The sequence below is a fragment of the Nylanderia fulva genome, unplaced genomic scaffold (genome assembly GCF_048542155.1).
Source record: "Nylanderia fulva isolate GAGA-0341 unplaced genomic scaffold, ASM4854215v1 Scaffold27, whole genome shotgun sequence".
Classification (NCBI taxonomy): domain Eukaryota; kingdom Metazoa; phylum Arthropoda; class Insecta; order Hymenoptera; family Formicidae; genus Nylanderia; species Nylanderia fulva.
In genome coordinates this window covers 982,840-1,009,977 of record NW_028190336.1, presented here as the reverse complement: position 1 = coordinate 1,009,977, position 27,138 = coordinate 982,840, and the positions used below count along the sequence as shown (strand labels likewise).

At 36.1% G+C, this 27,138-nt stretch overlaps 3 protein-coding genes and 1 long non-coding RNA gene across 7 annotated transcripts in view; 2 read left to right on the top strand and 2 right to left on the bottom strand.

Annotated features, from left to right (window-relative positions):
• LOC146722805 (uncharacterized) overlaps positions 1–5,958 on the bottom strand; it is a 364,804-nt gene extending 358,846 nt beyond the window's left edge. Inside the window, exons 1-2 of the long non-coding RNA XR_014924934.1 lie at positions 5,526–5,958; positions 5,255–5,288 (exon numbers count right to left, since the gene is read on the bottom strand). This is a non-coding gene — a long non-coding RNA (uncharacterized LOC146722805). The remainder of the gene's footprint in view (positions 1–5,254; positions 5,289–5,525) is intronic.
• Positions 1–21,728, top strand: part of LOC114931509 (uncharacterized) — a 79,974-nt gene extending 58,246 nt beyond the window's left edge. Inside the window, exons 4-6 of the mRNA XM_029303592.2 lie at positions 18,758–18,933; positions 19,145–19,276; positions 19,723–21,728. Coding sequence (XP_029159425.2) covers positions 18,758–18,933; positions 19,145–19,276; positions 19,723–19,894 — 480 coding nt within the window. The 3' untranslated portion in view covers positions 19,895–21,728. The remainder of the gene's footprint in view (positions 1–18,757; positions 18,934–19,144; positions 19,277–19,722) is intronic.
• Positions 21,729–23,442: 1,714 nt separating this feature from the next.
• On the top strand, positions 23,443–25,948 carry LOC114931518 (COMM domain-containing protein 8). The gene is made up of 4 exons (XM_029303602.2): positions 23,443–23,884; positions 23,964–24,125; positions 24,399–24,551; positions 24,616–25,948. Exons 1-4 carry the CDS (start codon positions 23,819–23,821, stop codon positions 24,769–24,771), a joined length of 537 nt encoding a protein of 178 aa, XP_029159435.1. The 5' UTR covers positions 23,443–23,818; the 3' UTR covers positions 24,772–25,948.
• The window catches only part of LOC114931519 (uncharacterized), a 96,736-nt gene continuing 94,485 nt past the window's right edge, over positions 24,888–27,138 (bottom strand). For all 4 annotated transcript variants that reach the window (XM_085483843.1, XM_085483840.1, XM_085483842.1 and 1 more), the window contains exon 8: positions 24,888–27,137. In XM_085483843.1, coding sequence (XP_085339969.1) covers positions 27,093–27,137 — 45 coding nt within the window. In that variant the 3' untranslated portion in view covers positions 24,888–27,092. The remainder of the gene's footprint in view (position 27,138) is intronic.

The window sequence follows — 27,138 nt, the reverse complement described above, 5'->3', positions numbered from 1 at the left end:
GAATCAACTTGATAACGCTTTCTTTTGAAGAACATCAATAATAAGCAAGCATTAACTTCAAATTTACTTCTATTATTATCTTATTTCAAATTTCAAAGATATAATAAAATTTATCGCGCTTCGGCTCTAATAGCAATTTAAAATTGCTGTACATATACAGATTGATATCGATAATGTTATTTCAAAGAATGATTTTCAAAGATGCAAGAAGAATTGAGATATCGAAGCAAAGTTATATCTCGACATCGAACAATGACGATTCAGCGGCGAAATTTTTCATCACAGTTATATTTATAGTGCAATTTAAAATAGTGACGATGCTAAACAAGGACAATAGCCAGGATGTGACACTAAGCAAAACAGTGTCGACAAACAGTGCCGATGAACGGATTCATTGAAGAAGCAAGAATTACGAATCATTCAGGTCAATCGATCTTGAATTGTCTACAATTGTTTGCGTTTCGGTGCATCAGTTAATAATAGTTCGACCATACCGATGAGCTTAAGTTTTATTAGTATTAAAATTACAAAAGAGCATTTTTGACAAAAGCATTTATCAAACTCACTCTGATAAAATGTCTATGCCAACCTTGGTTACATATCGAATCATCGTTCTCATATTTAATTAAAAAAGTCGCTCAATTAATCTCGAAGTGCCTATATTGATCAATGGAACCACCGATTGGAACCGATCACCTCGATAGTTCTTCCTCAGGGTCGTTAACATGGGCACGTAGGAAGGTAGATTGCGGTTTCACACCTTGCTACTCGACGGTGACCATTTGTTATACTAGTCAATTAATGACGCGTTTTTTTCACTCTCAAAGATTATCATTGTTACGTAGTGCGCGTAAGTCAAAAGGTGATTCATACAAGTGTCAATAATCGCATAAACATAACGAGTACGCAGCGTCCAGCCATTATGCAAATGACTCGATGACGGCGATGGAAAAAGGTGACGAGTCAAATTTCGTAATTTCTGTAGGTCACGAGGTATCGATATTACACGGACATTGATGGCAATATGTATTACACAAGCGCGAACATTATTTTCCAGTTATGTCACAGCGACTAGATTTTCCAAAAGAAACTCACGTACTCCTATATGCATATAATGACATAACAAACGCCGGAAAGCGAAAGGTTGCCGCATTGTTCTAAATTTTGCAATCAATGACCTCTAACGTAGTCGACCGATCGGAGGGCGCCCACGCCAATTTTATCCAATTGCGTATCCTCCTTTTCCTTTTTTCCACTACTGCGATTCTTCAGGAACTCATGCGAGGAGCTTGTCACAGTGTCAGGTACATAATGGCCGAAACGCCTACGCTTTCGTTCCGCACCTACGACCCGAAGCACATATAAGTATGCATGTATGCACATATGCGGCCTGCTTCGCGAGTTTTACGGTATTTCGTAAAAAAATCGACTCTTCAATCTATGCGAAGAAAACTACTTCTAGAAAAGGAGGGTAGTCGTTTGACTTCGGTAAATGTCAAGAATAATCATGCGTATGACGCACGTCAATATATTTCGAATAAACGTAAATTATCGTCGACCTCTATATATGACTCTCGAAGTTGGATTGACATATATATTCATTTTTACTTAAGATGAATATCGTCGATAACCATCAAGAATGTGTGTATAATTTCTAAGCAAATATATATATATATATATGTATATATGACGGAGATTGAAGTACGACGAGATTTTACGTGCGCAAAGTGCATCTCTCTCAAAAAGTGCATTCGCGGATTGCCTGAGATTGAAGTTTTCTCTGCAGGTAAACTTATGTCGGTAGGAAAAAATAGGTATAGTCACGAACGCAGATCTAACATAATACGGTTAACGGAATTACGAAATCACGAAACCTCACCGGTAATACGATCGTTATTATTATATATCCTGTGTGTTGCAATTTCCAGATTGCACATACCAGTTTAAATTACAAAGCCCCCGCGGTTTTTCGAGCTGATAAGATAGGCAACCGACACTTCTACATCTCACGTTTTACGCTGACTGATATTATATAAAATGTTATGGCACAAAATTCTTCCCACGACTTTCATTTTATGCATAATATACAAAAAAGTTTTCTTATTTAAGTTTCTATAAAATTATTAAAAAGTGTGTGCACTGGAAAAAACATTTTGTTGCATTAACGAAAATTCTGTTCAAAATGAACGAAACAGAATTACTGACTGAATCTACCAGAATTCCTTTTAATGCAACAAGCATCTTGTTTGCACATAATAAATCAATTGTTTGTGCAAACAAGATACTTGTTGCATTAAAAGGAATTCCGGTAAATTCAACTAGTAATTCTGTTTCGTTCATTTACGAACAGAATATTTGTTAACACAAGATTTTTCTTCCAGTCTAAATATTATTCTTAATTTTTGATCTTAATGGTTTAAAATCGTAATGTCAGGGGATGCTTCTCTTTAAAAGTTAAAGGATTGCATAGTACGTTTCTTAGTCGAAATATCATTAATAACTCAGCTTTGGCAATTCTTTTCTACCGAGTACGGACAAGTCTGAGGGATGTACAATATATCGCTTTGTGCTGAAGAGACAGTCCCGATTGTGGGCGAACTCGGTATTGTCGTCAGCGGAGCACGCAAGCCCCGAAGGGACGCAAAACAGAGATTCAATTGCGCGTACTGTTAGCGCACGTGGGCGATAATAACCCCGCATGCGTTACACGTCGTACACGAAGAAATGCCGATGTTCCTCCCTCTTTTTTGATCCCTTTGTCATAATTTCCCTTCGCGTGCGTCCCTATAGCCGTACCCATGTCCGACCCGCCAACGAGAGAGAGTTCCTCCTTCGGGGCCGCTCACTTACAAGAGGCAACGCACGCTTTTTTCCCGCGTGATCCATTGTCGCAAGGTGAAGAAAAATATAAAAGCCTGAAATGAGGTCGGCCGTGCTTGCTTATCCATTGGCGACTTGAGAGAATACGATTAGCCGATAGGAGACGTTGGTCGCGTGTTTCATAATGATCGGGACGACGCTTTTCTTCGCGGCACGTGAGAAACGACGACAGTTTTCCTACGCGCGATACGCGACACCTCCTAGCGCGATCGTGCCATTAGAAAGTCAAATCTAACGTGTAAATTTATTGTTCGTTATATATCATCGATTCTGCATGGAACATTGATCTCATATCGAAATAATGTTTTTCATTAAAAAAAACAAACAAATTATATTTAATATAATTATTTTTTAAAAAAATATATAAAATTATATTATAAAATTAAATTGTATGTTATATTATATAGAAATTTACTTTATCGCGGAAGATTTACTTCTTACTTTCCTATACAGAATTTTCTAATTAGAACAATTTATGACAAAGGGACCAAAAAATCCCAATCTAAATTTTCAGAGTATGTTTTATAATCGGAGTATAGACAATCGAGTGGATCATATTTAAATATAATAGATTGCAATCATAGAGAGAATTCTCGCGGAAAGCGAATGTTGTTATATGCAGATTTATCGCCAATCATTATTATATATATATCCTGGGCTTTTGATTCCATCTTTTCCTCGCCTCTCACATTCATGCGATTTCAATTATGTCACTTACCTTGCGGATCATCGCGTTCACCTGTCTCGTTTATTGAATCACTCGACCTTGCCGAGCGATTTATTATCCATATTGTATTCCTCGCGTCGTTGATTGTAGATATATTATTTTTACATTCTATCTTGTCTCGAATCTCGCATATTATATATATATATATATAAACTCGATAATTCTCCACAATAAAATTAACAAGAATCGAATGCACCGATATATCTCGATCTTACAGCATCACGGACATTCTTCGGTTCGATGAAGCAGAAAGAAAGTCGTAAAATGCCGGTAGCGCGAAATTAATTAGATCGACTTTCTAAACGCGAGATTCCCGATCGTTAAGCGCAATTCTATTTGATATCGTTGGAATTTGTGGAACGATTCATCGAGTGAATAGGGTCTCTCGAAGTGAATTAACTGGACTCGTTATCGGGCAATTAGCGAGCAGTCCGCCTGCACTTCAGGATTTTATTACCATACAAACTACCAAGATATTTTTGCGATACACGTATATGATAAAATATGTTAAATAAGCGTTTCAAATTGAAAAATACAAAGGTATCGATTAAAAAATATCACGCATAAAAAACATCATTGATTCGGTGGCTGGTCAGACGAATCGTGTCTCTTAGACAATCGCGAATCTCAAAACACCGCAAAATCGCGCCTCGAGGCTGATGCTAAGGATCTTCGCACCGTGGGATGTCGACGGGAATTGCTGCATCGGGCGTAGGTAGATAGATAGGTATAACTATCTTGCACCCGCGAGTTTCCAAGTAACCTTCCACCGTCTCTCGGCCGCGAAGGGCCCGAAGGCGACGCGATGGTTACGCGAGCTTGCCCTGAAGTATCGTTCACATCAACATCCGTTAACTGTAACTACATCCTTTTTTTCACCCGATGTCTAAATTTTCCAAAATTAAGAATAAAAAGGCAAAATAAGATTGCACAATTTCGCGTGAATTCTGAATAAATTAGCGGAATGGAGCCTCTGTTGATTAACCCTGAACTCTATGTGAACGGTACTTGAGGATAGGTTTACGGATGAAACAACTCGACGTTATCGGACGTTTAATCTCCGCTTATGCGTCTTTTTACACCGCCCGCGGAACATGCGTCCGCGGAAATTGGAGGCGGACGAAGAAAACGCCGTCGACTGAAGAGTGACGACTTAAGAATTAAGCGCTACGCAATGCTGCAAGTGCAATTAACCGTGAATCTCTAGAATTTCCGATCGTTATCGTGACCGTTATTACGGGATGTTTTGATTAACGCGGACGGATATAGCCGAGTTATTTTCTTTATTTTTTGTGTCTTACGGTTGAGAAGATTTAACGAGATTGTCATCGTCATAATTACAGGCGTAAAATGACGACGTGATATCTTTCAGGGGTAAAATAGATAAGACAACTTAGTTGTAATCTATCTTCACTTTTTACCCCAAAAATATGACATAATATTTATTTTCTAAACAACTAATAATTTTCTACACAATAAACTTTTCTAACAAAAAGGATTAAAAAAGCAAGTATATATAAAGCAGCCGAACTTGTATGCAATAAAGAAAAGTTTAAAAAATTTTGAAAAACAAAAAATTAAGCTAAATGTAATATATAATATATACACTTGGTGCTTTTTTATTAAAATAAAACTTTCTTAACTCACCGATCGATGCAACGTTACAGGATTAATCATGCATCTGTAACATAAAAATAAAATTCAAATTATAGCAACACTAAAATTAATATTTAATGGAATAATTATATGATGATTTAAAAAAATATTTGTTGCAAGTATAAAGCTTTTATATCATCTATAAAAAATCTTTTCTAATTCTTGATTGAATCATCCACATAAGTAGCAATAAACGCACATATGCAAATAACATTATGAATTTATACATATAAAATAATATAATAGATAATAGATTGCTCACCCTAACGTTGTTTCGATGTTTTCTCCTGAACCCTCTCCTTCTCTCCTTACTTCCTCTCCTTAGTCAGGTTGTCTTTGTTGAAGTACACTTTGTCGCATTCGCGAAAATACATTAATCGATCGCGCACAAATCGTTTGCGACACGAAAAAAGAGACATTTATACGCGTCACTTTGTACGACACTTTCGAAAATAAAATTATATAATTAATTAATATAAGACACGATGGACTGTCTGCGAAAAATAGATACTCGCGCGACACTTTGTACAACACTCCCGAGAATAAAATTAATTAATTAATATAAAACGCAATAGACCGTCCGCGAAAAAAGATACTCGCGCGATACTTTGTACGGCACTCCCGAGAATAAAATTAATTAATTAATATAAGACGCGAGGGACCGTTCGCAAAAACCGACTTGGGTACTTGCTAACTATTACTAGCTTTAGGATGTACCTTGATTTCTGTAACATAAAAATAAAATTCAAATTATAGCAAATTATACAAAAAATCATTATTAAACTCTCCCACTACTTCAAGGTGTATAAATATTACGATACAATAAATTATTATATAAAACTCATTTCTCTATTTCCATTTCACTTCAAATAAAATAAATAATCATTAATAACGAATAAAGATTCATGAAAAATTATTATGTCTTTTTTCTCATAATGTATCAAATATTATAATTCATTAATTGATCAACAATGTAGAATAATTCAAATAAAAAATTGTTCCATTCCACGACATTACTGTTTAGGGTTTGATAAAAATGGTCCACCCACGCATTTACGAGATTACTCATTTTGTTAAATTACATTTAAATGGAAGAAATGATAATATATTATAATGTTTACATGAGAGAGACATTAAATTGTCAAAGCATCCAGATCGAGATGCAAGATCGGCGGATTACGAGCGCATTTTATGACAATCGTCGTGCACTCGTGGCGTTTACAAAGGCGCGGTTGAGTTCGCGCGAATGCGTTTATCGTCCAGGCACGTTTAACACGCCTGCTCGTGATCTTCGTGATCTCTCTTCTACCTCCTCGAGTCGGCAGCATCGTTTCGCGACAGGATCGCGAAGATTAACGAGCGCGACGACGCCGAAGGAGAAATGATCGTTCGTCGATCCCGACCTGGTCGCAGCAACCGGATGACGGACACGTAATAGATCACGGTATTTAACAATGCGGATGGATACGGTTGCGCAATCATCGATGACACAAACTGATAGCGCGACGTGTTTATCTACAAACGGACGCGCGCTTTTTACTTCGCAGGTGACTAGCGAATATATGTGTTAGCGCTTTGTGCTTACTATATTCTCGCGTGAGAACACTGATCGCAATTCCATGCACTGTTGTTTACGACACTATCTACTATTCATTACACAATTCAATAGGATCGATCTCCGATAAATCCTATATACGGAAATTAATTGTTTGTGAATCGATGAGACATTTAAATTTTTTTTTGCATTCAAGTATATTCAAATTTTGAATATTATTAATTTATAAATATTTGTGTCATCATGCACATCTATATAATCTTGAACTGAATTGTAAGAAAATTGATTTAATAATAAATTATTTGCATAAATATAAAAATATTTTCTTAAAGACAGTGAGAAAAAAGAGAATTTTTCTATGAAATATTTTAGCAAATTAAATATTAATTTAAATATTAATTAACACACACACACAAATAAATTTCACAATTTCTTTTTATACGGCATAACTATAAAACCTTAGTCTTGCCGATATGATTCTGCAAAGGGCTAGTTCCCTTGCAGATTCTTCGCGCAGGAATGCATCTTTATGCAGTCCATGTGAGACAATGAGACTATTGTCGCTTGTCTCTGACGCAAAGGCACAAAGTTACCGGAAACTCATTGTTCTCATCTCGTAGTTCAAGCGATCGGTCCGTCCGGCCGGATTCCGACGTCTCAATAATATTAACACGGTGTTAACATGCTAACACTAGCCGACCGAAGAGAAGATCCTGCGTTCTAAGCACTCTCGAGGGTGCAAGCAGGTCTTGCAGTTCGCGAATGAAAGAGTGTCCTTGGCAGAGGGTATTTATAAAATTTTCTTTTTCTTTCCCTATAGAAATCTTTCTTCCTCTCAAAAGTTTTTGCAATTTGCAATGCGAAAAATTTTGCGAAAATTATAATTTTGCATTATCCTTACGAGATTATTAATATTCATTAAATTGCAAATAGTTTTATCTCGTATAACGACATCTCAGATCACGAAAGACAAACATTGCCCTCGTCGAGCGAACGAATGCGGAATCTCGAGCTTCAATCTGACGCATAAATCTTCCGGGTTGTACCGATTAATTACTGCAGGAAGCAGGGCTCTGTAATTAGATCCCTCCTCTTGATGGGTTACACAGCCATCTCGCACGGACAGATCTCGACCTACCTCGTCTTTACCGAGAGGTGCGCCATGTCGAGAAAATCTACGAACGAAAGACGACCACGTCGTTTCTGTTACGAGATTAATGGCAGATTATCGATATTGCCAATTAATATTTTCAATTAATTAATTTTGCTTTTGACCTTTCGTTGACAAAAGACATTTCATTTTTATTCATATAAATTTTATTTGCAATCTCCTGATTCTTAATTATGGACCATCATAATTGAACCTGTCTCTACTTGCAACAATTATTTCGATACTTAAAGACGACTATATTCGACGATAATTCCTGAAATTACGAATCGTAGTCCACCCACAGTTTTCGAGAAATATCCTTCACGGTGCAATTTCGTGATTACTTTCTTCCGGGCTTTTAAATCTTCAATTACACCGTCATAACGCGATTTACGAGAGAAAGTGCGGTATAATGATAACGCGACTTAAACTCCGAATTAAGTCAAATCTCAAATTTCGTTCTACTTCAAGTTTCACAAATTTGTTTTACGGCAAGCATAATGCTCTTCCTGCTAACAATAAGTTAAAAACTTATGCATGCATATTTATATAATTCAATTTTTTACATCAATAATATCGTTCTCGTGTTAGACAATTTTTGTATTAAGCTTTTTTATTAATTTTATTATATTAGAACAATAATATACACATGTGTATCACAAGCGCTAAGATCTTGAATTATCTTAGATACGGACGTTTAATTCGCCAAAGATGAAATTAATAAGTCACGCCATTAATAATCATTATCTGTCTGGAGTTGAGATCAATTACACGTGTGTGTAATGTGGACGTATAAGCATAGCACACGGCTCTTAAAATGCGCTCGCTTAATAGAACCATTTGCAATTAGACGGGCGTCAAACCCACGTCACAAATGAAACATATCACGGGAAGAGGGAGCGAATCCAATTATCTCGCAGGAACGTATATTCGCGTCGGGTATCGCTATTCAGTCGCATAAATTTGCGCAAAAGTCCCCTCCGTGCGGATAATAGAGAGATCGAAACCGTTTCCGAGCAAACCGAGCTGCCGCCTAAATCAGAATATAAAAAAAACATCAGTCGTGGGAAAATAGTAGGAGTATATCGTGGATGTCGGTAAAATGAAATTTATGAAATTTATCATTTCGCACGATGATCGATTCCCCAATCTCTTGCTCGGATTCGATCCTCGCGCAGAGTTTCACCTGTAAACCAGCACTCGTAAACTTTCCACCGGTAATCGCGAAGGTGGATCCGTGATATTAAGCTGACTTCATCCGCCTCTCTCCTGATATTAAGGTAGATTTATCGTTGGTACATGGCAGCACCCGATTCCGGCTACTTTAAAATTGCCCATAACTACTAATCCGCCGAAAGTTAATGCATGGTTTCCATGCACGCACATCTATACTTCACTGAAAAGAAATACCACAAAATCTCTTTTTTTTAATAGAGAACAGAAGAGGAAATAATCAAAAGAATATCAATATAAAAAAGGAAACATAAAAACCATTATAAAATTTATAATTATAAAATCCTTTAAAAAAAATAAGTATTTTTGCAATATCGTAAAGATAGAATACAACGGAAAGGTTAATGAGATAGTTCTTGTGATGATAAATTGGAAATTGAAGTCAAGTCAGCTGTCAAACGACCGATAGATCATTATTTTGATGCGTGAAACGACACGCGATGCACTTAGGACGAATGTCAACCGAAATTTACATCGGCGCTTTGACTTACAAATGAGACACGCGGAAGAAATCCCGCGACACTCTGACATCGAAAGTAATTCTAACGTGATATCTCTGTATGACGTTTGAAGCATCCTAGTATACGCTAAGACCTAAGAGAACACGCTAAATCGCCCGTAAATCACGACGAAGCTACCAATGTATAAATTATGCGAGGGAACGATGCTCAAACGACTTCCTTCTTCTGTGAGTTTAATCTCTCATCTCTCGTTAACCCTCGTCGCGCAGCTCCGATTATTCCGTCCATTCACTAAGAGGACCATCGATCGAAGCTTGTTTTTTCACCGCAGGTTCCGTTTTCTCTCCCTCACTCCTGTCGTTTCTCCGCTTTCAATCTCCATGAATCCTATCCGCGGTCGACGTAAGAACTGGTTCCGTCGTCGACATCGTCGATTGACTTTCAAATTTTGGTACGCCTCGCATTATCGATTTCGGACAAGTTGGCGATCGAGCGGAATTGTAAAACCTAATTGCGACACTCTTGCAATTCGCCAGAGGTATCTGTTACACGCTTTCATTATATTCTTTCTTGCGCGTTGAATTGAGAACAAAAAGCCCTTTATCAAATCAACTCATATTTAGTTTGATATTATTATTATCGGGGTACACAATGATCCCAGAGATGTGAAATAAATAATTGAACTATCATTTCATGCGTCAGCTGATATATAATCTGCTTCTTTCATGTTTCTCTCACAAAAAAGAGAATCCTCGCATTTCCACGATTCGTCGACAGTCACGAGTCTACGTCGATCGACTACGAAATCGCGAAGATCGTGATCGGGGTCGAGATTCCGAGTCATTCGATCTCTCGAGCGAGGTCGTCGTTAATTTCTACGCTTTTTGTCGAATGTCCGGCCGGCTGGCGTTAACGCATCGCCGCTGCATCGCCGCTGCATCATGCACGTCTGGTACATTCCACGGGCACGAGCAAAAAGGGTGAAATGCTCCCGCGTTTAACTTCCTCTCGGTTCCGATGCATCAACGGCAGGAAGTCTTGCGAGAATCTCGCGGCGTTCGCGCAATATACGAATAAATTAATCGCCCGCGTCCATGCTAATTAAGCAAACGATCAATGATCGTTTCGAATTATTCACGCAATCATATAAAAATAATCCATTTGACATTAAATATCTCGTAAGCAATGTGTGTTGAATATTTCTCGCGACAAAAAATATGGAATAGAAGACATTATATCAGACAGAAAAAAAAGGAAAGCGAGTAATCTTTTCTGTATTTCTCATTATAAATAATAAATTGGTAAAAAATTATAACGCTCTTATATATTAAAATAAAATTGTAAAATTAATGTAAGAAGAGAATTAATGTAAGGCCAACTCAAGAGCATAAATTATTATACGGTATTCATAACGTTCTTCATGATGGCGTGTAAAATAATATGCCTGTTCTTACATTAATTTTACAATTTTATTCTCATTTAAAGTTTTTTAATAACATTCTATAGATACACGGCAAGATAGAAGCTTCTTGGAATTATCGCTAATGTAAGCGCGTGTTCTGCGGTAAGTTTTAATCAACTGCAATAATGGATCCTGTCTAACAGGATTTTAAAGTGTCAAGTTAATTTTTTCATTATTTTATTTTGCAATGCATTATTATAAAAATACTTGAAATTACATATTCTCAAAATTAATGAGAGACCTAATGGCAGATTATTATACGCTTTTTCTTTCTATTTTTTTATATTTCTTTTCTCGTCTATGTATACTAGTTATGTAAAAGTTTTTTTGAAGGCTACCGAGATATGTATATACATCTATTTAACGTGTCGACAGTACTTATGCCACTGGCAATACACGAATGAACCGGTCGACCATATAATAATGTTAATTAATACGCGTCGTAGAATTATAGAACCGGCGTAACTCGGACCGATCATTATCTAGCGGCAAATAGATATCAATATTCAAGGAATCTTCGTAGTTCCTCGAAAATCGAATTGAAAAAAAATATGTACAAATGATCGATGTTAGCAGATTTATGTAAACGTTATAAGAGACTATTTGTTAAAAACAATTGACGCGGAAATAAATTAATAGATTTTATTGATAACTTTGAAAGACTCGTTAGAAATGAAGAATTAAATCCTTCCGTATGTGTTCATCGTATAAAAAAATAAAGATTGATATTAAAAATGAATTTTAATGACGAACTGCTTCTCCGAGAAAAATTTTGTTTACAATTGCAAAATACTTGAGGTACCGATAAGATCGATAATATCTGCCAACGAGATACGATAGCATGGTTTGATGGCATTTATCAAATAATTAGGAGTCGCGGAACTCGATAGAAACCTGTATTTAACGTCGCGAGGGGACAACCTGCTCACATTGACAGAGTCATTTAGCTGCCACCGTAACCCCGTAGTTTCGCCGACGGCGATTCGGATCTGGTTCAAAACAGGTTGAACGCTGACCGCACGGGTTGATTTACAACGACTTTATATCGCGGAACAACCGAAATTACCAGGAGTTATATAGTTGTGCACATCCAAAGACGCTGAAAAAAATGTTTGGGTAGAAGAGAAACTCGCGATAAATTTCGTAAAAAAAAAATATACTTTCGCGATTTATAATCAATTACGATCGCATCAAACTTTCTTCCTGTCGTATAGAGTAAATTTACGACGCGTGCAAAACAAACTTTGATTTGCTTATCTAAAGTAACTAAGTGGATAAGGTATCGGTTTGTATCGAGCAAGTGGGACCGGACCTCGCTTATATATAAATGCGATAGCGTGCAAACTCGATTTTCCATTCGTGCCGCAATTAGGAATCGATGGTCGATCTAGTTCCGATAGACGCCATAGCTAATTCCCGTGTAATCTCCTCGCCGAGGGGGACTCGACATTACGGTAAGGCGATAAAGATCTCGATCGTCGATGTAGGAACGCCCACCAATAATCACATGCAAATCAGTCTTAACACTTGCTGCGCGCGTGCCCGTGAAAATCTGATGCACGCGAACCGAAATCATATCCAAACATCGAATATTTCTCGGGGCAAAAATATGAAAACAATAGAGGATGAGGTAGAGAAAAACATTTAAAAAAATGTTTTTTTATCATTATAATATTATATTTTTAAGGAAAATCTCTCGATGAAACGACGATGCGGGATAAAGCGCGGACGTAAATTTAATAGCGAACTATAGCTATATCAAAAGAGAAGGCGAAGATGAAGAAAGTGCTGATAAGTAGATATATGAATGAGTCTCAATGTAAGATGATATCGCTCAAAGACATGTATCAAAGATCTGCTTGACAGACATTGGATACACCGTATCTTTCGTCTCTCATCTGCTTCATGAAAGCAACGATCGTAGACCAGCAGATTTGTAGTCTGCGTTTATCTACGTTTCGTTCCGTTAGTAAATTATGCTAACCAAGCATAACACATCTCTTCCCTCACCCTCCATTAACAAACTACTGCACCTACTGAAATTAAATTCAAAAGTTAAACTCGCTTTTAGTATATCCCTTTAGGAACGTGGCGAAATATATTTTCATAAAATATACTGCTACTATCAACTAATTAAGAAAGAATAACACGACTCCTACAACTGTTTCTCTAACGACTTACATCTACTTGAACGAACCCACCTGCGATAATGGTGCTTAACGGATTAATATTTCCGAGCCGTCCTTAGGAACTGAATGTCTTGATCCTCTCTCTTTCTTTCTCCCTCTCTTTCTCTGAGAAACAGACCTCCCTGCTCCAGAGAATATTGTATGTTAATTATACACACAAGCGCGAGCACACAAAAGCCACGTTGTAATTCCCGTGCCTTTCTGCCGCGATGCCGACCGTGTGGGTGCGATGACGAAGCGGCCCGTCCCTTAATTACCGTCGGATGCCAGGAATTAATTATCGTTGCCGGGAGGCCGCGCCGGTTAGCCTAACCGAACGGCTCGATTAATCGAGGATTCGTTATGTTTCGGAGGGAGACCGGAAGGGCTTGATTTGTCCGACGCTCTTCGATACCGCTTGTGCAACAAACGTCGGTCGTGTGGTCCATTAATTGCGCTACACCGTACATTAAACTTTAAGCCGAAAGCGAGTACGCAGAAATCATCAATCGCTCTCTCCCTCTGAAAACACTATGTATAAAAATTCGCGTACACTAACATTTCCATCTTATATCGTTTATCGAAGTACATCGAGGTTCGCGTTATGGAGCAAGATTTTTATTCGAGATTGTTTAGTCTGCGACCCTTAAGATGACACTCTTTCGCGACACTTGAGACACCTGATAACTTTGTATAATATACGGCATGATCATACGATATGTGATGTCTGTTGCAGTCGTCTGTTCGATAGACATTTTTATTACAACGTTCTTCAGACGATTAGCAAATAGCGTTAACGGGATATGCGCCGATATTCTCCTTTTGATAGGGCTATAAATATTTATAATATGTAAAATAATATCTTTGATAGCAATCGTGAAAAATATCGCTCTATGAAATATCACGGAAAGTAGTATAAGCGGTGATCCTCGGTTTATTTTGCATTTGTGTTTTAAAGCAAAGTTTAGAAAGGTCTAACTAAGAAAATTATACGTATAGATACATTCTTCAGTATCCTGACACGCGTATTTGTTCAAGGAATATAAAATCAATAGAATTAACAAGAAAAAATTAAATAAAATAAACAAATTCATTCACTAATCTTTATTTAGTGAATTATTTAGATTATTCAATTAAAATGGAAATATAAAAAATTAAAATTTAAAAAATGGAAAAATGGCAAGAAAGAGCTATTAAAATTGAATTAAATAATCTATGAAATAATAAAGCTTTAAAAGGTTTAATTTCAAGGACTATTTTTATTAAAATGTCTGAAAAATAGATTTATGAAAAATTCGTGGGGCAAGTTTGATAAATAGCATAGCATAATATTGTCTCGATAAACACTGGAATATTCATCTGACAAACACGTGTGTTCAAAGAATTTTAATCGATGGAATTTTAACAAGAAAAAAATTAACTAAAATAAAAAATCTTATTCGCCGATCTGTATTAAGTGAATGATTTAGATTCTAAAATGGAAAGAAAAAAATTAAAATGTTAAAAATAAAAAATGGTAACAAGGAGTAATTAAAATCGAAATAAATAATCTGTGAAATAAAACTGAAAGATTTAACTATGGGATTATATTTCTTTCGAAATGACTAAGAAATAAATTTATGAAAAATTCGCCATCGTGGCACAAGTTTGATAAAGAAACGCAGCATAATATTGTCTCGATAAACGCAGGAATATTCATCTGAGAAACGGATCGTTCCGGACACGGTTCAGCGATCTCTTTCCCAGAGAGGCGTGCGCCTCTGGTTTCGTGCCGGGTTCCTGTGTTTCATTCACGAACAAGCGCCCGAAGCGAGATACGGCGAATGTTAATGAGGCGGACCAGTCAGCTGCTCCGATCCCGCGCGAGGGATAATCCTCGCGGAAATTAAATTCCGGAATTCGCCACGGTCTATGGGACGACTCACGGCGAGCCTCTTTTCGCCGAAGAGACTCTCGCAAATCACGGCCCATCACGGCATTATGGAAATCACATGCGTCCCTCGTAAACGCGTTCCTTATACTTCCTACGCCCGATATTACAATTATGGATCGCGATCATCGTAACTGTGTGTAACGAAAAATCACGATATCGAGAGATGCAAATCGGGACATTTCAGCAACGTGCTGCTGAAAATTCTCGCGTTATTATTCTCACGATTGATAATTAATATAATGATGTCGGTGTATCGTGTAATTTTCATCGGTCAATGTCGCGGTTGATCGTGTCAAGTTTACGTCGTATCATTTATAGAGTTTAACGTACACGAGCTGTGCGAGAAATGATTGAATACGATTTGTACTGTGAAACTTGCACACAATCGCCGTCGGCGACAACTCCAAACTGACTTTGTACCGACTTTATGGGCGTGGAGTCGTAAGCGCCTAGCTGCACCCTATAAATATACCTATGCTATTCCACCGATTTTTGTTGCTGTCCGACAAAAATCTTGAAACATGAGACCGACAGAACTTCGTGCCACGCTACTATTCTACTGATGCATCCCTTAGGAGGTGCATTATCCTCGACCGTATATTGATGTCACGCAAAGAAGTTCACAAAACTCGTAACCAGACATTCAATTCAACCAAGAAACATATATAATACGACTATAATTATTGTTTTAAGTAGTCTTTTCTAATCTTAATATTTTGTACTAATAATATCACAGTTATTGAAATATGCGATATTTGCTCTAAAAAATAAGAAAATATTAAAATATTTTCTATAAAAAAAGAGAAAAATTTTGAAGAAAAAATATATACGAGTACGAGAATTAATCAAGTAATAAATGCGAAATGAGCCTGAATTCAATTAGAATAATCACTGATAAAATAATCTCGAATATTTGTAATGCAATTGAAATAGTAAATAGTAAAAGTGATATTAAGCACAATTCTGAATATATTCACCACAGGACGTTCTACGTACGGCACTGTGGCACATGAAATTTATGACCACGATCTCTCGGCTTGGTTATTCGTCAGGGACGATCGCGAATCTCAATCCTTGTGTACCGACCTGACAGAACTTGTTGGAGAAAGAAGGAGAATGCCCCGAGTAGATTCAGCTCATATTACAAAGAGCCAGTAAGATCCGCGCACTTTATCAAGACAAGAAGAAACTCCCGCGCGATTCTCGATGCAATTTGTCGCATACACGATAGATTCGTATCCCTAATTTTTATATAGTTTTACGACGCATTTAAAGATATCTTAATAAAAAATAATAATCGATTTTAAATCTAGTTAATTTAATTTTTTTCTCTATAAAAAAATTGTTTCGCAAAGATATACAAAAAATATAGTACTGACCATTCGCGAGTTGAATTATTATATATTGCGTGGTTTTCCGGTCGCTTTAAAAAACCCGGTAAGAAGTAACTGTCGCAATCCTGTCCCCTTGGGTAATTTTAATAACGTCGTGAGAAATGTGCGACTGTCGCAATCGTATCTTCGTACGTTGCCCCATGTGGCGAAAGAGCATTAATTGAACGGCGCGCAAAGTCGTGATCACCGCACTTCGCGGCCGCGAGAATCCGCTAAATAAAATCTTAAACCGCGATTGATCGCCTACACACCGTGTGCACCACACAGCGTGTCGTTCATTATCATCGATCTCGGTGATCGAGTACTCGACCCATTTAACACGAGTCACTTTCGCGTTTCAGCTATTCAGTTAAGAGACTGCACGACTTATAGAGATTAATATTTGCATAATAAAATAGACATTTGTTAAATACCACACGTGTAAGAAATTCACCAAAGCTCGAAATATATCAATATTATGCGGATCAGAAATTCAAGAACAATTATTTTCATACAATGTATTTCTTTAATAATGAAATGTAAAACCAATTTTTCATGCTACTTCCTTTTTTTGCGATTTTTTTTTAGTTATTAAAATGGAAACTAATGTTAATTTGCAAGAGCTGAACTTTTAATGCAATTCTCTTGTGCTTCCGTGTTCTGCTATTACAAAGTTTCGCTGTGTGTTACAAGCCAAATGTGCATGTTAGCTTTAAAACCCACAGATAATAATACACACCGTGAATGTTTACTTCACGGGGATAATTCGTGGGTCACGTACAACGCGCTTTCTATCACGCACAATGAACATCAGCCAGTTGCCAATTACGAGAACAGTATAATTATACGAGTGCAAGATACGATCGTTTACTATTCGACGCGTGTCACCGCCTTAGAATTTCTCTCGGTATTTCCCAGCTTTCAATTAACCATGTAATCCTTATTATTATTAACAAATGAAAAAAAAATATGATATGAAATATATGTCAGTAGAGTAAAGCGCAATAAATGAACGTTTCCATTATGAACGAATAAAAACGGAATTAAGTTCACGGACAGAGAGATCCAGGAATGTACAGATATATTAGATGAACAAGATTTCTTCGACAAAAATCTGCAATTAATTACTCTTTATCGGACCATTTATATTATATTTCTAGAGTACTTGTCAAGCGAAGCAATGTCGAGTGAAATAACGCGTCTATTTATACCAGACAATAATTCCACGTCAATTATTGAGACAACGACAATCGGAATGTGTCAGAATCAAGCAGAAATCGGGCACGAGCAAGTGACTCAGAGCAATTAGAGTCGATTCAATGCGGGCTAAATGCAGAGTGGCCCGACGATGCGGACAGCTTCCGCAGCATCTATGTCAGTCGGTAAATGCCTAGTTTGTTATACGACTAAGACTCTCTCACAAAGTGTGAGTCAGGTTAATTGAACCCAATTAGAACCGGGTCAGATACGAGTCGATCGTCTAGTTTTTTTTTAAATATTACCGTAATGTTATGCAGCCTCCAATCTCGTTGCTCTCGTTAGGACGAGATCACGTCGACGCTGACTACGATGAGAATCGTATCCGACATGTCCAAAGGTTCATTTTCGCATTTACGATCGATTACGAAAATATCACTCCGGTTAATGAGTATGATAAAAAATTTGTAAATAAAATTTATTTGCATAAAGCGATGTGTAACACTGTTTCTTAAAAAAAAAAAAAAAGAAAAGAAAGGAAAACCAAAATTAAATTATTTGAAGAATCTATGTAAAAGAAAATAGCTTCGCAATAGTCGTGTATAGTCATAAATACAGATAAGGCTGCCTAGTTTCCTGCGTAATACTATTTACAAAGTTGCTTCTGCATATCGCAAGTGGTCCTAACTTTGTACGATGATATTTATTGTACTTATTCGCGAAACTCCCCGTGTAAACGTGTTTCCATATTATGGCGTGTGAATAAATATTAGCGTATAAATAATGAAATAACGAAATCTAAAGAATCTCACCAACAAAAGAAAGAAAGAGAAAGAGAGCTTCAAGCGTACTTCAGACTCTCTTGGAACATAATGTATCGTTTATGACGTTGATTATGCATATATCGCGTATTTATGAAAGCGTGTGTCCCGTGGTAATGTTTATTTCTCATTTTATTGTAGACGGTGAAGGTGACCGGTTCCCCCACTGTGGTGGAGAAGCTATCGTTCTACAATCATACGGAATGCGAATGCAAAGAGAGGTACGACACGACGTACAAGAAACTCAGGGATCAGAGAGTATATCGACACTCTTCGTCGCCCCCACAAAACATGAAGAAACCACCTTCGAGAAAGCCGTAAGTTCGCCGAAGTATATATATTTTTAAGAAATACGCAAACAAAATTACTCTCTGATGGAAATGAAAATATTATTGTCAATTCAATTCTCTCGTTCGTGCGTTTCTTAACGCTCTGCGAATAAAACGACTCGGACAAAAAATTCTTTATTATCGTGTAATATCGTTGCTATGCGGCAATGCCTTTTTGAACAAAAAAAAACAATTATAGATGCCGATGCCCGTCGGAATTCACGCCGAGGATCACGTCGGAGGGCATTTGTCAATGTAATTGCTACGACAGTAATCAGAATTGTATAAAGATCAGACGCGGAAAGGGGTACTTCTCCATCGCGGACAGACTGTAAGTATGTCTTTGCTGTTGTAATTTCGCGACACACTTCAAAGTATTCTAAAGCACGAGTTTAAAAATGCGACGGCAAAACCACACCGTGGCGCTTACATACTAATCACCGACATTTACAAGATAAAATAGCGGAGTCCGTTTATATGTGCGATGTAGGATAAAGTTTTACCATAACTACGCCTAAATCCAATTTAATTGCACTGCATCAAACATTTACATGCAAACGTAACCAAAATTTTTGTAATCTTGTGAAATTTTTGTAATTTCAGTAATCTTGTTATCCCGAAGCTTTTGTTTGATAAAGACTAATCGACTGCTTCTTTAACATTACTGCTTAAAATTATTTTAACATTCAAAACAATTAGAAAAAAATGATTAAAAATTTGATTTTGACTTGACTGATTAATTAATCCTGATCTATGATCTTTCATCTTTGATCGCAGATGCATTCAGAACAATGAATGTGCGATGCCTAACTGTGAATTCGGTGAGTATAAGAGCGGACCAGGCAAGTGTCCAGATAAAAGGGAAACCTTCAATGCAATGGCAAGTTCCCGAATGAATCAAAATCGCCGATTCAGAAGCTATATAGAAAGGAATCGCGATTCGCGATAGATATATACGGATAGCAAAGGAAAGAAGAATAACAATTGCATAAAATATAATTCGTGTCGTGCCAATGAGAGAAGAGAAAGAAGCGCGACGAAGCGCACAAGAATTTGATGGTGCCATTTTCTTTTATTTTTTTTCAAGTGTGACTTCGTCAAGAAGAGATAGAGAGAAAGTGAGACTCATTATATATGTATATGTGTATCCCCGCGTCATTATGTATAAACTGTACATCGCCATTCAGGCCGCGCGCGTATGTCATCATCGCTTTCTTTTCTATCTTTCGTTAACAAGCATAGTAATAATATAATTTTCGTGCGGTGCATCGATTTTCAATATCGATTATCATCATAAGGATAGCAAAATATTTCGTTAAAAAGACGTTTACGCGAAAGTGACAAAAATAATTTTAATTCACGATACACGGAAAGAATTTTCTCTTAGAATGTATCTTGAAAATCATGTAATTGTGGGACAATATAATATTTCAAAGAATTTTATAAAAATTTATCTCATTATTAATATTTACTACAATAAAAATATTAATATGTACATAGTAAATTTTACTACGTACATATAGCAAAATAAATCGAACGTATTTTATATCTCATTGCGGTATAGATATGTTAATAAATTTTTTGTGGTAAATATTAATCAAAGAAACTCTAATAAAATTCTTCCAACATCTAGCATATCGTCTTACAATTACCATGATTTTCAGGGTGAATTTTAAGAATAAATTTTCCCTGTGTATTGCGGCGGCTCATCGATGTGCGCGGTGAGAATAAAAATAATTAAATATTCAAGATTTTTGTGCGCATATGTCATTGGGATAGGAAAATAACGTTCTATACACAACTCTGAAACGATTATTAGAATAATACGGCGTAATGTATAAATTAGTAATTACATTGCAAAATTATCAGTGACGATAAAGTGCTTCTAGTAATAACTTTCGGAAAATAAATGATTAAGAGAGGAACTGCGTTCTTTTTTCGTGGCAAGAATCTCGTCGGTGGAAATAAGGACTCGAGAAATCGCATCACTAAAATTATGTAGATCTAGAAAGATGCGACACGTGTCTTTTACATTAATGGTAATTTTATGCGATAAGCGATGTCTCATAATATCATAGTTTACGCTGAGAAGACCTCGGACGCGAACCTAGTCTGAGATCCTGTTTCTGTTTTGCGTGAGAAGATTCACTTCGTTACATCTCTCTCACGAGGACTGTTTAAAAAATCTCTCATTCTCATTCATTTCATTCAAACATGACTTTATACATCAGGCTCTGCCCGAAATGTATTTACGGAAATAATTACACAAAGATAATATATAAAAATACCAAAGTCCGAATAAATATGTACAGATATGAACGTTCACGCAGAATTGAAACAGATCATTAAATGTATCCACACATTTTGTATGTTATACATAATAGAATATATCTGTATTGTATTTAATCGAGCATTAATGTATAACGCCATGTTCGTTAATTTAATATTTAAATAGTGGATGTAAAATCATACAGAGAGGAGAGCGAGCTCTTCTCTTGCGCCTCTGCGCAGGTGATGTAACACGAGGAAGGCTCTTATACGATCGCTGCGTGCGATGCAGCCACGTGTATTTGTAACTTTGTATTTTCTATGTTATTAATAAAACAGCAAAATCACAAAGAATTAAAATAGGTCGATTGTGTGCATTGAATCGTAAATGCGTGCTTGGACTATGCGATTGTTTGCGAGAAAGGTAGCTATTATAATGTTAATACCGCCGCTTCTTTATTACGTGATTATAATAATCTGAGAATATAAAAAATATATATCGATTAAATATGTAATTTTTTGTATATCTTATTTTCCCTCTTCCAATTTAATTTAAAAAAAAAAACATATTTTTCTATTTTTCTATTTTTCTAATTTAATTCTTTTTATAGTCTCTATTTTTAAATTTATTTTTAAATTACTCTTATAACATCGCTGTTATCTCCATTGTTAAAATCGTTTTTAAAGCTTTTATTTTGTATTAACGAGACACACGTTTAAATGAACCATTTCTGTCGACGAAGTTATTGGAAAATCGCGTATTTTTTATTGAAACTATGTAAATCATGGAAAAGCAACAAATATACATTTTTCTCAAAAAATGTGTCATCTTTCAAAATAAAATTGAAATTGCAACCAAAGTACTTTTACCCAAGTAGCAAAAAAATGTATATAAAATGTTATAACTCATTTTCAAAGATATTTTAAAAATATTAAAATAATTAGTTAAGTTTATTTTTATTCATTAAAACATTTCTTTTAATAATAATGTAATATAAATATTTATTTTATTAATGTACGTGAAATAAGTATATTACATTTATATTACATTAACATTAAAATAAAACTTTTAATAAATTAAAATTTTTTTCATCAATTATTTTAACCTTTTTTAAAATATTTTTAAAAATGAGTGTAAAGATTTTTTATACTTTTTTGCTATATTTGGGTACTTGTTTCTATAAAATATGATGTGTTATTTTCATTTATACACATATAAGAGATATTACACATATAAGACATATTTGTTCGCATATCTGATGTACATATCTGATGAGAGCATTATATCAATATATTGTGTAAGATATATTTGACCATCTCTCTTCCACCACATTAATTGATCTCATTCGTTTGCGAGATCACGAAGAAAATATATTTACATTACAGCTTCGCTTATCTAACGAGAGAGGCTGAACAAATTCACTTAACTAAATTTATCATAAATCTGCCAGAGATCTGATAACGATACAGACTCCAAATACATATGCAAGTCGTATATATAATTCTGTTTAATATATGGTGGTTAGATAAACGAAGACGAAAAAAATACCTATATAAACGAAGAGAGTCATGGGCGTCCGCAGGATTTTTTCCGCAGGTGGGGGCATATTAGATTTCTTTAATTTTTTGTTCTTAATTCTTTTATATTAAATATGCAAATAAATTTTAGTGTTAATTTAAAAGGGGCATTTGCCCTCCTCTGCGGACGCCCATAAAGAGAGTATATATATATATATATATATATTCGACTCACCGCCCAGACGACCCATGTAGACAACGTACATCATACACCATGATTGCATGTCACAGCACGAATCACGTTATTCCAGCAGCATCTGAAACAAGAAAATTGTGTATAATGCATTATTGCAGTTTGGATGAGATGAGACGAAGAGATTTCATTGTCGGCGCGTTTCACTCACCCGGCTAAAAAGCCCGATAATCGATCGATGATCCGTACAAATACGTTATCCCCAAGTCTAACCGAATAGAAATATCTCACTCTCCGAGACGCGCTATCGGACGTAGATTCGGATTTGCATACGAAAATGTAAACAAAAGTACGCGATCTCACGAAACGCCGGTCCCGCGCGCTTGCACTCACAAATGCAAATGGCGGCGCAAATGAGCGGTAAAGTTACCACAGTAGCGATACAGTATCGCCATCTGGCGAGCGTAATACGAAGTACATACCAAAATTTCTTTACCCTCGATCGATAAACGCCAGCCTGCGAACTGTCAAACGCGATTGTATTGGTTTTCCTAACCTCGGTTATTGTTACGCGATTGTTAATTAATTACAGTGGAAAATCGCGGTTTTTTAATCACTGTTTAAGTGTACCTTTAATTTCTAATACTCGAAGATTTTATATCAATTAATAAATAACGCGGACAATATGTAACTATGAAGCTTTACGAATGTGTTTTATATCTGGAATATTTCTAACCTGTTTTTGCATTGACACTCAGTGATGGATAGAGAAAGGGGTATCAAAAAAATCTTTTATTTGAGTACAGGTTGACGGCACGGAAAATACCAAATATATAAAAAAGACACTCAGTGATAAAACATTGTTAATAAATAGTGTTGAAGAAAATAGCAATAATGGAGAGTACTCAATCGTTGTACATAAACCTCTTTAGTGAAGACAAGAGTAATATCTTGAAAGAGGTCAGTGAAACAAAACAATATTCTTGCCTTTGTCTAATGAATAATATTACATAATTACATAATTTCGTTTACTTTTAAGCTGTTACATGCATGCGTCGATGAAATCTGTGGTCGTCCAGGACCATCGTATCATAAATTCATCAATAGTATGGATTGGAACAAAGCCGAATATGAAGGCACTTATAAGCTAATATCATCATTGTTACGGAATCCTGCCTCTCTTTACATGGTAGAGGAAAAGGTATAAAATTGTATTTATATATTAATATTAATATAGAATCAAATCTTATCAAATTGTATAATCTTGAAAATATATTGAAAATATATCATCATTGTTACGAAATCCTGCCTCTCTTTACATGGTAGAGGAATAGGTATGAAATTGTAAAGAAAAATTGTATTTATATATTAATATTAATATAGAATCAAATCTTATCAAATTGTATAATCTTGAAAATATATTCAAATTTCTTTGTATCTCTTTGTGAAATAATTGAAGAAATGATTGTTTCAGATGCCACAAGAGTATCATGAACTACCCGAGCAAGTACAACAAAATATTCTTACTTGCTTAAAAGTGCGTAGGGAACAGTTAACAAATGCTTTATTAAGGAAACATTACAAAAGGAAGCTGCCAACTGTAATCAATTCAGATTGGAGATTAAAGGTATGTCAACAGTCATTTTTACTTGTATTATCATTGGCTATATTTGCTTCACACATTCTTATAGTTAATAATGGGTTCGAGCAAAATGGCTTCTTTACGGGAATCGCTTCTTCAGCTGGATCTAATAGTTGAAGATACAGAATCTCGACATATCATAAATTTAGAGCTAAACAAGGATGAACTAGATACAGTGATAAACACCTTAGAAACGATAGTGTGATATATTTTACGAATTTCTTTTTTTTTTACGAACAAACAATGATTTATAAACTCCTATTGTAATAATCGTGTGGGATATGATAAAGGTTCTGTGATGAAATAAATACTCGCTGCTGGTACACTTTGTTTCACAGTTTATTATAGGTTATAGATAAATGTAGAATAGTTTAGTTACTATTATAACTGCTGATCGAAGATACTGGGAGACTGTACTTTCGCATCTGAGGCGGCTTCGATCCAAAGGTCTCATTCACAATTTTGTAGTCTCCGGTGCAAAATAAATAAACGAGCGAGGTTTGCCTCGACGGCGCCTCAGAGTGATGACGATCACTAGAGAATGATGTGGGTGCACAGATAATCAGTCTCGGGTCGCTCGTGAAGAATTTCAATCGATAAAAAGTTGGGTATCTCGTCGCCAAAACTGCCTCGTCTTGCCGCTCCAAGAAGATGATTGAGAAATTTTTTCGTTGTAAAGATCATTTTGCGGACAGATATACTTAATGAATGTATCGCTTTACTATACAACTTTTTAATCTTACTTCCTTCCCGTCCTTACACGTTAATATGTATGTAACCGCTTAGAAATTAATGCCGATCACGGACACGAGTAAACGCTCGGTCCCCACCCTTCATCTACACTCGGCGATATTACCGAATATCGGAGTTATGTCACACGTGTATAATGCGCTTCTCAGTTCATAACTTTATGATCTACACTACAGTCTTAATAAAAAAAGCTTCGTAGACAATAATTACTTTTTTTACCCTCAGAGAGATCAGTATAAACGTAGAAACGTAGAAACATCGTATGAAAACTTGAAAAAGGTACCGTTCCGGGTGGTAAATTGTGCATGTTTCGTATGTTTAAATTGTAATTAGGCGATATTTTAATGATTATCATAAAAATTACGATAGGCTTTTTCGTGTTTTTCCTTTCTCTCTTTTTCCTCCCTCTTTCTCTATCGAGAAGTTAGCATGTTCGAACAAACGCCGAATTTACACAAACGCATTCTCTATAGTCTAGATTATATATCACTTAACATCTTTCATTTCGACTTATTTTATATACTTTATCTCGTATGTTCCATGGTACGTATATACGTATACGCGGTATAAATGTCCTCTTTGTGTTCGTGTGTAACGTGTCTCCTCGTATGCTCGCAAGCGCCTTAGGGTATCGCGCCTATCAAAATCATATTAAAGATGTGCATAAAGTTCCTCGTTACAACTTAAAAACGTTTCGATTGTACGTAGATGTAAACGAAAAAAGGAAAATCAAGGAACGCGAAGGAAATACGAGCGAAACAATGTATCGGGTGCCCTCGACAAAGTTGTCGACGCGAATGCAAATTCTTTTTTCCTTTGCACAAACTTTGTCATATGTCGCTCAATAATCTTCTTTCGCTTTTTTTAGTTTTTCTCTCTCGCATATTTTTATCCTTTTCCTGTCCTATCTCTCAAAGATGCATCTTCTTTTCTTCTTGTTTCGCACTTTTTATTCCCTTTCACACAATCGCTATATCACGCACAGCCCCCTTGGATTTCTTTCTTTATATTTCGACTTTTTTTTATCTCTCTCTCTCTCACACTCTCTTTCTCTCTTCCGCGTTCACACTCTCTCGCTCTCTCTCTCATCAGAGTATAATAGTTTGTAATCATGGGAGGCCGTCATCCAACGAGTATTTCCCCTGGAATGCGCGACGAAAACGATTCTCGCTCAATCACCTTGACAATCTTAATCGCTCCTATCGCTTGTCCGTCGCGCGATGTTCGAGCATTAGACTTCAGTAACAATTAATGAAACTTTAAAAATTTCTACACAACAGGGCCAATCGTTGTAACGATTGCACACTGTCCGAAGGACACGGGCGCAATTTCGCTCTATCCGCGCTATAAAAGAATGAAACGTGTAATCGTTTAATCTGTGAAAGAGACCGGGTAAACAAGCTGTCTGCCTCCCCCGAGTAACCGAATATTCACGCGATATATATAATATATATATCTATATGACTTCATAAAGCCCATTTTTAAATAATTACGATCATTGAATCATTCCTTCGCGCATATTCTCATTTGCCCTGCTGTTAAACATTGTTTAATAATTAATAGGCCTACCATAGGAGTCTATATGCTCACGAAATCGCGGTCGTCGTTCGTCATTGTTCCGTTTTTTCCCCTTTTGTTGCTCGTAACGAAAGAACGTTATTTTCTGTTTAGTTGTAGGAATGGTCCAAATATACATATCTATATAATATACTTTTTTGGTTTTAACGAGAGAAAAGAACTTTTTTCTTTCCAAAATACAATTCGATTAATTGGCGCTTATTCGTTTATGTTATTTTGGTGGTGCGCATCAGCGATGATTTCC

Bases quoted from the DNA above. Each gene is read 5' to 3' on its own strand.
- LOC114931518 (XM_029303602.2), top strand. From the start codon at position 23,819: ATGGAGAGTACTCAATCGTTGTACATAAACCTCTTTAGTGAAGACAAG. The intron at 24,126-24,398 runs GTATAAAATTGT...TGATTGTTTCAG, and splicing joins TTTACATGGTAGAGGAAAAG to ATGCCACAAGAGTATCATGA. The intron at 24,552-24,615 runs GTATGTCAACAG...ACATTCTTATAG, and splicing joins ATTCAGATTGGAGATTAAAG to TTAATAATGGGTTCGAGCAA.